This window comes from Apostichopus japonicus, chromosome 17 (assembly GCF_037975245.1).
Source record: "Apostichopus japonicus isolate 1M-3 chromosome 17, ASM3797524v1, whole genome shotgun sequence".
In the NCBI taxonomy this organism is placed as follows: Eukaryota; Metazoa; Echinodermata; class Holothuroidea; order Aspidochirotida; family Stichopodidae; genus Apostichopus; species Apostichopus japonicus.
The window spans coordinates 9,508,684-9,522,659 of record NC_092577.1 but is presented as its reverse complement, the minus strand read 5'-3'; the positions used below and the strand labels follow the sequence as shown (position 1 = coordinate 9,522,659).

The window sequence follows — 13,976 nt, the reverse complement described above, 5'->3', positions numbered from 1 at the left end:
ATATAATACCGATATGTAACTGTATCGAATCGATAAACAGTATGTATATTGATAGTGTAGCGTCACTTCCTTGTCTGGTGGGGCAGTCTTTAATGATGGGGTTGGCGAAAGAGAGTCTCGACAAAAGGATGACAATGGAGAAGATGCTAAAGTGCTCGTGGCACAGTGGTATCGTTTATTCAGACTTCCGTCTCCTTACTAGGTTCATTAAATGTTCTTACACTTATCCTTGATTACTCTGAACGTCACTGTTACCGCAATTCCTCAACGCGGCGTCTAAACGCAGCGTAGAGCACAGCACTAAAGGCAACGCCCAACGAAACGTCCAATGCGGCGCCACACACAGCGTTTAACGCAACGTACAACCAAGGGCGGCGGAAACACTTTCAATTTGGGGGGGGGGGGGGGGCACCGATATCAAAGGGCACTTTGCAGAAATTCGATTGGACTGATTCAGCCTTATATTTAGTACCCTTTATAACTCTTATTGTATAATCTTATTTGCGTATACACATCACTCCATCAACGTCCCCCCCCCCCCCCCCCTCAAGGAAAATATGCATACTAGCACTGCAATATCCAATGTGCAAATTGGGAAACAAGGAACAAGTTTTCTTTTGAGACAAAATGAGGTGAAATCATGCTAGTTGCTAATGTAGGAATCTTCCGAATTAGAGTTTATTTCTCGTTAATATCTTAACAATTTTTTTCCATTCGAAATAGCTTTGAGTTTGACCCACAGAAATTCACTAAAAGTCAGGGGCGTAGCCAGGATTTGCAAAGTTTTATGCACGACTATCTGAGCGGAGCGCCACCATTGGTTGGCGCGGAGCGTACAAGAAAATTTTTGGTTTTACAAACCCTCCCAGATGGCCGGAAACGGCCCTTCCCGAGTGTTCATTCTGGTTCACTGGCCTCTTGCTAACTTGAGACACCTCAATTTTTATGTAGAAAAAGGGCACATTTTTAACCTGAGGAAAAGTGGGGGGCACGTGACCCCTGTGCCCCCCGGTTCCGCCGCCCTTGCGTACAACGCAGCGCCCAACGCAGCGCAGAACGTAACGTATAACGCGGCGCTAAACGCAACGCCAAACGCAACGGCCAACGCGACGCCCAACGCAGCGTATAGCGCAACATATAACGCGGCGATAAACGGAACGCCAAACGCAGCGTCTAAATTTGAAAACGGATTCAAAGCTACAGATTTAACTTAACGGTGTCTGCAATGCCGTTTACCGATGTAAATATACTAAGAACCAATCGATGGACTAAATGGCAGTAATGTATCTTTCTAATAGCTGACCTAGGCTATTCACTTATGTTCCTACTTACGGACTAACTGAAATATATCCAAGCACAGCAGAACACTGATCTCTACTAAAGTACACACATTGTCACGCAGTTCAGAGCGCTACTAAATAACGTAAAATGATAACAGTCGGTAAATAACGTTGCTCCTAAATAACTGGGCGTAATCTCCTCAGTGCAATAGCGCAATTTGCTAACAATTTATACAACTCACAAATGTAGTCAATAATATTCTTAGCGCTTACAATATCTATGAACAGTTATACACGGTGCCGTGGTAATAGAAACCGACCCACTTTGATAATAGTAAATGATATGCTAATGTACCGTACGTAGACGTCTTGGCAGGCGCGGCGGAACGGGAAAATTATTGGGGGAGTGTGTGGAGACTATCTAAGCGGAGCGCCACCATCGGTTGGCGCCTAGCGTAAAAGAAAATTTTGGGTTTTTCAAACCCCCAGATGGCCGGAAACGGCACTTCCCGAGTGTCTTATGCTGCGAATAGCTAGCCCTAAAATATGGGTCTTAAGCCTGCAAATTTCTCAGATGGTGTTTTAAGAGAGTAGATTACTCGTATATTGTACTCGCAAAAACGTTTTTGAGTGTAGTAAATTACTACTTGCAATTACTATGCACAAACGAAATGAGCACCCAGTTATCACACTTAAGGGCACTTTAGAAGGATATACCCTACAAAGATTCATCTCCAATTAGAAGGAAATGTCCCTGAAGGATATATCCATGGGAAATGTGCTACCATTAGAAGAGAACTGGCTGAAATGAGGCAAGTCATTGTCCTAAGACGAAGTTGTGTTGCGCTTACCGGTATTCAAACTCACTGCTTCCACTTTTCACGGGGCGTGAAGACGCGGTTGAGGTGACAATGTGGTCTATAGCCAAGGGACTGGCCGAGGGTCCCCCAGCATTTACTAAAATTATTACACCTATATAGTATACGTGGGCATCGGACAGATCGACAAGTATGCATTGAAAAATTGGCAGATGCACGTTTCGGAGCCTTGGTAAATATCGGGGGGGGGGGCTTATCATGCATTTGCCCCTCAACTTTTTCATTGGGGGCTGAGCCCCCCACCCAAGCCCCCCCCCCTCGGTTCCGCCGCCACTGGGTCTTAAGAGATTTTGTCAAAGAGTCCCACGCTGCAGGTACCATCAGTTCCTTTATACTAGCCTGAACAATGGCTTAAGTTTACGCGCACGAGAATGTTCTACTTTAGAGTACACTGCCTCAGAGTTGCGGTCACCAGTCTTCTGGCGACCGAAAGGCCACAATTGCTTACGTCATAGTAAACAATTTAGGAGGATAACGGGGATTTCCCGGCAAATAATTGAAACATTACTTAAATTAAACAGTTAGTACAGCTTAAGGAATAGCCTTCAAAGTTTCAATACAAGTTCGGTTACAATAGCTTGAAAATGTAACTAATACTTATCAGATCCAAAATTAAGCCTTTTTTATGCATTTCTCTTTGCAGATTTACAGATTAAAATATGTAAGTTACATATTTGTTTTTGATGTGAAATCCCCAGAAGCTGCAGAATTTTGAGAAATAGTTGTCAGGAAGAAGCTTAACCTCAACTTTATACAGAACGTTTCTCAGAGCCCGGAAGCGGGTCGAGGGGCTAACGCCAGTGAAAAAAACAGCATTTCTAATATTTCTTGTTCTCTTAAAGCGAGTCCAATCACAACAAGTACGTGTACATAAGATAGAGGAATTATTTTTTAATTTCTCTGGAAAATATTTGAAGCACTGGTTGGTTCCACGAGGGGAAGCCCCTCGGAAACCACATGTTATAAGTAAGTTATATTTCTCTAGAATGTATTCCAAGCAGGCTGGTGGGGATCCGTTGTACTTACGCAGCAGCGTTTTGCAGTTATATTGAAGTAATTGTGAAACACTGAAATATATTTATGAGAAGTGCTCAATTTTCAGCGGATTAAAATGTTGAAGGGGTGGGGCCGAGCATCAGGAATCTGCTGCATTTTATTTACGTGTGAAAGTAAGTTGGCCTGACGTTTCGATCCTAGCAGGATCTTCTTCCGAGGCTAAAAACATTTTATTATCCAAAGTTGGGGAAATATGGACGTAAGGGAGTAACAAACAAACCGATTCTGTTTTCCTTTCTTCGTTTTTGTATTATAACTCTTACTTTTTAAGTGTACACCCATACCACTGTTTGTTTACCTATGGGGTCGCGTTCTCGAATGATAATAGTTAAATTATATTTTCCTGTTTCCAAGTACAGCGTTAGTGTACGCAAAGAACTCTTTCAGTATCATATTAGTCTCACTAGACGTTCACTCTTAACTTTACGACACACCATTGTATACCTCCGTGCTCCTCTATAAGTGTACAAATAAATAAATTATTGTTTTAAATTCACATATAATTCTAATTGCTTTCCCTCATATCATTATCCACTTTTATTTATACTATTATTTTTGTATTTTTTATGCATGGATTTTAGTTTTCAGAGAAACAAAAACTTCGTTTGCCGAACTTGCAAAATAACTGAAGTTACATTTTGTGTCGTTATTCTGTAATTCAGATTAAAAGAATGGCTTTAAGCAAAGGTGTGTATTTGCTTAAATGTGTGTGTTGGTTGGGGAGAGTGGGGGGTGGGTTAGGGGTTTTCAGACTCCGATGGGCACAACATTACTTCAAAATCTTACACAATAATTATCGCAGTGTAATTAAGTTGTACAAAGTGTACGATACCACTATTTTTCGGAAAGAGATTTAAATGCATCAGTTGATTAGATTGCTACTCCTAAAATATATTTTAGGGAAGTGATCTCGAAAGAGCGAAATGTTAGGAATATGACTTATCTCTTAAATCAACTAAGCTTAGCAATATTAAGTGTGGTTACATTTCTATTATTCGATTTGTTGTTTACTATCACATGACTGGGTTTCGAATTCATTTAAAATGGCAATCATGTGTTGCTGATCTATTAATTACTCTCTTGTATGTGAATCAACAACACTCTACATGTCAAAAGCAATTCACAAAGTTGACTGGTTGGTAAAGCCTTTAAATAAATGTAAGAAATTTGAAATGTGTCCATTATGACGTCATTGTGACAATACCTTTCACGTTTCTTGACTTCAAGGATGATGGAATGGATCCAACCGGAATAGTGTCTGGCAGCTTGTAATACCAAAACCTATGGAGAGAGGTAGAGTAATCATCGTGTGAGATGTAGAAGACGACTAGGACTGTCCACCTAGTCAGGTTTATTATCAAATCAATGAAGATAAACAAAGTAAACAACAAATAACAAGGAAATAAATCACATCTGATTGATCATTCTGATCAGAAGTAATAATAATCTCAAGTCTTGTGTTTCAACGATCCCACGAAAAATAAATTAGAATGGATCATATAATTGAAGTAGGGAGAATGTCGTCATGCGACATATACTGAAGCCACCCATTCCTACTGACGGCGCTTTGCTTGTACGGCAAGAAAGTACCGACGCGTAATACAATTCAGTACAAAAGTAAACACAAAATGTTGCAATTACATGAACAAGGCAGATATTCCAAGATTCCTTATAATTTAAGTATTTATTCATTATCACCCTTCAATAATGTTATCACATTGCTCGCATTGCGTTATTGTCATTGATCTAAATCAAATTGTACAAACTTATGACTTTTTTTGTGGAGTTGATAAGAATTTCCTTTAACCATTACACAATCGAATCTTCCTGTTCAACGATGTTCTCAATGAAGAGCTGCATGTGTCCCAAATATCAGACTTCCGTCATACCAAGGAGTTGCTACAACTTCCTGGTCATACTTTATTAAGAACCACACCAACGTGATCTTAGTTGATTCGCCAAAAAAAAAAAAATGTTTAATGGAAGCACAAACACTGAGGGGCAGTGGAACATGTGACTTTGATTTTACGCAAGAAACCACTAGACTCTGAAATTATGTTAAACTTCTCAAAATGAATTCTCTGTGCGTTCCCCTCCACAAATTTCAATATTTGAATGTTTTCAACAAACAGTTTCTTTATACCGGTACTTGTGAACTGCATGTGTTATCATTATTATTTTTCATAGCAATGTTTTAGACATGAATGCAATTGTTACAAAAACACAACAAGAAGAGAGCATTTTTAATTACAAAGTTGGGAACTGATAATTTCCATTAAAAAACGGAGGCCACTTTCCAGGGTTATCAGGATAGTGGCAAACATGTGCCCGATCAATCCCCACCCTTGCCCCACCCAACCCTCTTTCACGGCTATGTCGCCCCTGACAAGGTAAATGGACGGTATCATCGCAAACATTTTCAGTGAAGTCTACACTAAGTGTCTTTAAACCGGTGACTTAACCTACAAGTAAATAAGCCAAAAATAGATGGATTGTGGTTTGACATGTGGGGATTTTACAACAATCGTTTTACCTCTTTTTCAGCAATCCGAATTTGTTTTGGTCATATTATTAACATTTTCAATATTTTCTGGCAAAAAAATATTAAAGATCAACCACACACAGATCTGGCATGGGGCCGATATGAATTAACCGGGCTGCTGGTAGGGGGAGGGGGAGGGTGTGAAACCTTGAAACCTTTGTGGTAGCAAATTATTATTCATTATGATTGTTATGATTGCTAAGAGTTTGGTAAAATACATAAATGTTGTTAAAGAAGAAATTCTTTATAATATCACCCTCTCTTTACAATATGGCGACTGATCAAGCTAAGCTGTTTTTCAGTCCAGTGGCGGCGGAACCGGGAGGGGGGGGGGCTTGGGGGGGGGGGCTCAGCCCCCCAATGAAAAAGTTGAGGGGGCAAATGCATGATAAGCCCCCCAATATTTACCAAGGCTCCGAAACGTGCATCTGCCCATTTTTAATGCAAACTTGTCGATCTGTCCGATGCACACGTATGCTATATAGGTGTAATAATTAAATATGATAATTGATTGTCTGTATCATGCCTCATCGAATATTAGTGTTTTAAATAAGAGGGTAATAAGCTAAACGCTACACTCATCAACATTTGCGTTTACACTACGAGTACACGCAAGGCGTGGAACATGGCTTTATGTTTAAACGCAATCAATTATAAAACGAACAAAAACACAATATTAGCATTTCACCTGTACTGTATAGGGTACATGCATTCATGACATGATGACAGTGCTAGGTCATAGAAATTTGTTGGCAACTGCACATGGTTTTGGAATTACCCATTTGTTGACATAATGAAATGTTTTCTGTGTTTTCTTATGACATTTATTTAATTCAGGGCCGTCGGAGCCGGTACGGGCAAATATTCACGACGCAAAAAAAAAAAGTAGGACCAAAAAATGGGAAAAAAAATCTCGGAGGTATATGTTTCAATAATTTTCAATAATGATGACGGTAAGTAGGCTAAATGTGACTACTCTGGCATGGCAGAGATCTTTTTTTCAAGCTCGGGAAGTGCCATTTCCTGCAACCTGGGAGGCATATTTTCAAAATTTTCTCCATTACGCTACGCGCCAACCATGGTGGCGCGTAGCGTAGTTTGACCTACCAAACGTCCCCCCGATAATTATGATAGTTGGCCACACTCTGAACCGCCGTGCCAATCAAAAATAGCTTCCGACGCCCTTGTAATTATTGCATTTAATTGCAAGTAGTAATTTACTACACTCAAAAACGTCTTTGCGAGTACACGTCGAGTAATAGCTACTCTCTTAAAACACCATCGAATATACAAATTACAATGTTTTTACAGATTTTTACGTGCAATCTGAGAAATTGCAGGCTTGAGACCCATGTTTTAGGGCTAGGTATTCATAGCATAAAACACTCGGGAAGTGCCGTTTCCGGCCATATGGGGGGTTTGAAAAACCCAAAATTTTCTTGTACGCTCCGCGCCAACCGATGGTGGCCGCTTAGATGTCTCCACATATTAGCCCCCCCCCCCATTAATTTTCCCGTTCCGCCGCGCCTGTTTCAGTCTGTCACAAATAAACCAAATGCCGAGACTTTAATACTAAAACCAGTATGTTTGCTGTGAAAAGAATCAGCCCTGCTAATATGTTGTTCACTGCAAAATCTAAGAGAAGAATACTGTGCATATACAAAACTATTGTCTGTAAGATTCCTTACTACAGCAAGTTGAGCTTGGCGAGCATCAAATGAAATTATCCGGCTTAACCGGTAACAGATATAGTGCATAATATCCAAGTAATATTATCAAGTCTAGCTCAGTATCATCCTACCGTATACCTGCATTGCACAGCCATATATATGTATAAAACACCACTCTGGCCAATGTAGAGAAAATATATAGGTTACATACCTCGTATCTAATTAGCATAATAAACGTTTATTTACCGAACTGTTGAAAGTTTGTTTGAATGTAAAAGCTTTTTCTTTACAATCGTTTATTTTCTGTATCTCTTCATTGAGTGGCTGAAAGGTGCGCTTTAAAATATTTCATTAATATATTATATAAAGTAAGGGCCAAAGCGGACACATCAACTCAATGTCGACATGTATGCTATACAATAAAAATATTGATTAACTTTAAATAATTTATAATTATCGAACAAACCGTTCTTGTGTCAACCTGTCCCGCTGCTACAGCATCGACAATTATTAATTTAAGTTTACTTTATTCATAAAAAGGTTCTCCCTGTTTAGACCCCTCCCTACGGACGCAAGTCATATTTGGACCCCCCCCACCCCCTTCAAAGAAAACATTGTAAGAAAGGGTAAACACTTGATGGTGCTGTGAAATGTCATATCAATATAAGCCTAAAAAACTTCTCTGGCTATTAAGACGAGGACGAAAGACGAGGCTTTTCCACTCACAACAATGAGGCTGATCACGTGACTGGTTGAAATATCAATCAAGTCAACTCTAAATAATGTCAAATGTTTTATACAGTGACGGTGTAAGTATCAAACTTGGGAGAAACAACCACGGTAAGAAGTATATAACATAAGCGTTTGGAATTCGTTTCAGTCTTTGTATCAATATCGAGAGAGAACACTGGACATTTAACGAAGAGTACTATTTTAGCATATTTTGTGTGAAGAATGGAAAGGTACAGTATGGCCGTTCATCAAGTGCAGCTGTCATAGTTTTATTTTAATTGGACTGATTGGATTATTATTCTCGGCTTCTTCACACCCTATTTTTAAATTTATCTTACAAGAAATACATGTTTTTTATATTAATTAATGCGCAACATTTATACCTAAACTGAGGGCGATAATGATAATAGCTATTTGCATGATGTTGATTCCGGGAACTACATTTAATATCGCAAATTTGATTAGATGCTATTAAGCTTTCATTTTAAAAGTTATCTACTAAGCTCGCACAATGTGTTATACTCAAAGTAAATATTCAATACGGTTTTCATTAACCATCCTATGATTATTGTTTAGCTCATTGTTTGACACGCATATTATTCTTCCCAATACAAACTTCATCACCCTGTTATTTGTGTTCCTGCTAAACAGTCAAACAAATTCAATAAAAATCAACTGACTGTGAAACACATGATGTTAACGATCCAGCAGTGTCCGTTTCTGCAAGGCGTTTAATAAACTGCCACAACTAAAGCTGTTTTATTGGTTGCTTGTTTGGTATAAATTTCAGTTTTAGTAGAGAGTAGAGCATTATAATCTGATCACATGGGTTTGTAAGTATAGATTTAAAGGTTTTTGTTATTTTATTTTCATCATTTTACTTCTTTTATATTTATAACGATTTTCAATCTCTTTCGTTGAAAAAAAACTTAAATAGATTGAACATAATTGAAAAAACAAATATTGGAGGTTTCAGCTTGAGAAGTCACTCAAAAACCCCATTTTAAAACTAATTCAAATTATTAAATTCAAACGACCTTTTCTATATATCTCTTATTATTATCCTAATAAACATTCCTTTCATTCTAAAACCTATTTCTTAGTTAAATTTTAACAATAAACTGAACAAAGAACATTTCAAACAACCCCACCCACCCTCCACCCCTCTCTTACCAACACTCTCTTAAAATATTCCCATTATATTTTGTTTTATTTATGATAACATCCTACATAATTCATTTCGCGATGACCTAATTAGTCAATTAAATTCAACTAAACTAGTTAAATCCAATTCTTGACATTAAAATTACAGCAGACTTAACATTCTCTATTGTTTGTTTAATATTGATAACTTTTATTAATTAAATTAATTCCGTTTAACTGTTATGATGATTCTAACATATACACCGGAATACTTACTCCAGCTCCTTCAAGCTTGTACATTGTGAGGAGTAAGACAAGATGGCCGCCAACTCTTCATTAGTTAGTCTCCTCTTGATGTCCTGGATCCACAGCTTCTGGAGAGAACTCAGGATAGAGAGAGAGAGACCAGACTGAAGGATAAGGTTCAGACCAGACTCATCAACTCTAGGAGAGCAGCCTCCTAGATACACACAGGAGATAGGAATCTAGAATGAAAGAATAGAGTTACTGATAATAGAGTAGATAGAGATAAATAGATTGGATTTGTTTAGGATTAGAATAATTATTATGACATTATCAATAATATAAATAACGAAACCAAAGTAAAGGAAAGTAAAGCGATAAACTAGGACATTAAGTTTGTGTTTATTTTAAAAAGGAATTTAGTTAATGGAAAGGAAATAAAGGATTGATTTTAAGGGGAAACAAATATTAACAGAAATAATTAGATTAGATTAGATTAGATTAGAGGAAAATACAGTGGTAATGTAGAATTAGGGTTCGTTTTATTGTTTTAAAATTAAATTATTAATAATAACTTTTATAGCTAGTAAGGTTTTATAAAATAAGAATGTGAGACTAGGTATTTTAATTTATTAATTAATAGGAAACAAATCCCAAAGACGGGTTGAGTATTTTATCAAAAATGGGTAATCAAAAAATTGAGATTATTCTATCTTTTGAAGAAAAATGTTGATCAAATTTATTTGTGTTTTAATTTAGAACTTTCAGAAGGAAAATGTAAATTAAATGAAAATATAAGTTACTAATGTAATAGGAATCATGAAGAGGACACTTCCACTTCAACTAATAGAAGGTTTTTATCAAGTTTAAGGAGATTTGTGAGAATTATATTTAAATCAATAGGTTGTTTCTTATAATTAAAATGCAATTTATAGAAGCAGATGTAGATCAAATTCAAATTTCAAGAAAGAAGGTTGATTTGACTTAAACTCAAATTTTAATATATAAATTATTTAATTATTGATCCAAATCCTACTATTCTGCTTTAATTATAATTATTTCCAATTAATACGATTTGTTTAAAAGATGATGTCTACATGTGTTTAGTTATCAAATTCATTTCTAAGTTACGGTTTGAGTGAGACATAACTTCTAGTGGATTTATTTTTAAATTTAACAGTTTTCTTCTTTTTTGCGCTTGTAGATTTTCCTAAATTGGTTAACGCTTATAATCTTAACTTTCTAAACTTTATCCTTTCTTCCAATTAATTAGTACCATCCGCTTTTTATATTTTTTTTACAAATAATATTGTTATCTGGAAACACTTCATATCCTTGAGGGTTTAATTATACTCATTAATTATTACTTTTAAGTTTAATCGGGTTGATTGGATCTTAATGTAATATATTCTGTTACTATGGAGTTCAGAGGGTGTGAACAGTTAGCGGGCAAATATCGATTTACAAACACGAGAGATAAATCAGTTAATGTCAAGTTTAATGAGAGGATGGCGCCTTTTAAAACTAACGTTAGACCCACGGCTCTGGCGAACGTTGCAGCAGCGTAAAAGAAGTGGAGCACTTTCAATTAAAAAAAAAAACTTTTTAAATATCATGTGGCCATAAGTCTGTTGGCTTGGAAATGACTTACGGTTTTTATATTAAAGTGGGCAAAATTAAGACATAACCAGATGTGAGTAGAACACCACGATCTAGTTACTGCTGGAAAGACATGGACGAAAGATTACTTTTTAATAACTATTTATTTCATTTTATTATTATTAAACTTAAATTGGAAAACTGTTTTATAGTTGCTCGAAGCTCTAGGCCCTATATTTGTATTTAACAAACCTATCTTTCACATTAAGTGTCAGGTATATTGGCAGAAGTTAGGTCATTCAACTAATAATCAGTTATTAAATAACATTATTTCAGTCAGCCTGCTCGGTAAAAGCTGCGGGCTTCTCACAAAATTGGCTCAAATATCCGACCTGGTAGATTTAGTAAGTTTGGTGATTACACTACTAGCCTAAATGTGGAATGTTATACATTGACTATTTTAATGCCTATAAGGCTATGTTATGTACGAATAAAATTGAGTTGAGCAATTTTTTTGTGTGATTTAAGACTTTTGAATGGATAACAAAGCTTCTACAGTTTGTCTATGGCTACCTTTTCTTAGCTAGAATGAAGTTATTGTTTCGAAGAAAAGGATAGGCATCAACTCACCGAGAATGTTAATCGCTGGTTTTATTCTTTGCTTAATTTAAGATTCCCAAAGAAAACTCAGTGTCTCGATTGTATTTTATTCAATTCCTTTATAGTTAAGATATGCTTTAAGTTGGACTTTCTGATAATAAGTCAACAACTAGGCTAATATTTGTTATTATTTATGAGTTACATTGCTAAGCATGTCCTCTCGCTAAAAGTAGTAATTCTGCTTCTTCGCGGGTGATGTTTGAGATTTCTAAAATAGCCTAACTGTATTACTAGTCTAGCCTATAGCCTACCCAAGTGTGGCCTGGCCTTCGTACACATCCTAGCCTATGCCTCTATACCATACCGTCAAATTATCTCACTGATCAATAATTACTGTTTTAACTATTAACAGCGATTCCTCTCCATTAAATAATCCATCTTTAACCACTCAAGTCAATGCTAACACACAACTCCCACGAATATACTACGTACTCTGTAACAGTGGCGGCGGAACCGGGGGGGCTTGGGGGGGCTCAGCCCCCCCAATAAAAAAGTTGAGGGGGCAAATGCATGATAAGCCCCCCCAATATTTACCAAGGCTCCGAAACGTACATCTGCCCATTTTTCAATGCATACTTGTCGATCTGTCCGATGCACACGTATACTCTATAGGTGTAATAATTTTAGTAATTGCTGGGGGACCCTCGGCCCGTCCCTTGGCTATAGACCACATTGTCACCCCAACCGCGTCTTCACGCCCCGTGAAAAGTGGAAGCAGTGAGTGTGAGTACCGGTAAGCGTAACACAACTTCGTCTTAGGCCAATGACTTGCCTCATTTCAGCCAGTTCTCCAACATCCCCTTACTTAGTGGCGGATCGAGCGTCCATATATACAGTCAGGGGCGGATGCCCCCCCCCCCTGACGGACTCAAATGGACTGCTGGCGCCCTTTTCAGCTTTTCACTACTTTTTACTTATTCGCGATTTTTGACTATTTTATTGCGCTCTCATATACCTATTGACATTTGTCATATTCTGTCGGTGTAATTTTCCGACAAAATGGCGACGACACCTATTTATTCTCCGTTTATCTGCAAATTAGCAAGGCCCCGGAGAGGGTCATTTCCTGCAATCTCGGGAGTATCTTTACTCAAAAATTTTCTGTACGCTCCGCGCCAACCTGTGGTGGCGCTCCGCTTAGATAGTGTCGAAAGCGCCCCTACAGACCATTCTGGCCCCCCCCCCGACCAATACCCCTAGCTCCGCCACTGCCCTTACTACACTCAAAAACGTCTTTGCGAGTACACTACGAGTAATAGTTACTCTCTTAAAACACCATCGAATATACAAATTACAATGTTTTTACAGACTTTACGTGCAATCTGAGAAATTGCAGGCTTGAGACCCATATTTTAGGGCCAGGTATTCGCAGCATAAAACACTCGGGAAGTGCCGTTTCCGGCCATCTGGGGGTTTGAAAAAACCCAAAATTTTCTTGTACGCTCCGCGCCAACCGATGGTGGCGCTCCGCTTAGAGAGTCTCCACACATTAGCCCCCCCAATAATTTTTCCGTTCCGCCGCGCCTGCTCTGTAAACTACACTAATATAACACTGAACCATTAATTGTCAGTGATATATCAGGCGCGTATCCAGGATTTTCTAACCCGGGGGGCGCGAATTACTATCTAAGCGGAGCGCCACCATCGGTTGGCGCGCAGCGTACAAGAAAATTTCTGGTTTTGATACCCCCCCAGATCACCGGAAACGGCACTTCTCGGGCTTGAAATGACCAACCAGATGTACACTTTTGGCCTGAGAACCAAGTATTTCCTAATAGTATTTTTTCCATCCATAACCTTTATGAAGATTGTCAACCCGGCACACGTCATGTTCGACCTGATCGCATGTCCTGTGGGTCTTTGCTTTTGTAGGTGATTCTACGTCGCGGCTCACAATACCCGTCAGCCCCACTTTTCAAGGTTTTAAGCCCCAAATTTGTTCAGAATTTGAAAATTCACATTTCTCGTGAATAAACTCACTTGAAAACATACCCATAATGTTGTACAAAATTTCATCTATGGACAACCAATATAGAAAAACTACCTTCAACCCCTAACAGACCGGTCAAAATTGCACGAGTAGAGGGAAGTGTGATGCAGAATGTTGGTCAGAAATTTTCGAAAATTCAGACACAGTTAATTTATTGGTGTACAAATATTAAGCCTCTTATAA

The 13,976-nt window shown here is 38.0% G+C and overlaps 1 protein-coding gene across 2 annotated transcripts in view; it reads right to left on the bottom strand.

Annotated features, from left to right (window-relative positions):
• Positions 1-13,976, bottom strand: part of LOC139954917 (uncharacterized) — an 81,768-nt gene that overhangs the window by 19,487 nt on the left and 48,305 nt on the right. Inside the window, exons 4-6 of one of the 2 annotated variants that reach the window (XM_071954908.1) lie at positions 9,578-9,786; positions 4,419-4,495; positions 2,552-2,577 (exon numbers count right to left, since the gene is read on the bottom strand). In XM_071954908.1, the coding sequence (XP_071811009.1) occupies positions 2,567-2,577; positions 4,419-4,495; positions 9,578-9,786 (297 nt within the window). In that variant the 3' untranslated portion in view covers positions 2,552-2,566. Of the gene's footprint in view, positions 1-2,551; positions 2,578-4,418; positions 4,496-9,577; positions 9,787-13,976 lie in introns of those variants that run through there. The other variant, XM_071954907.1, reaches the window with a different exon arrangement.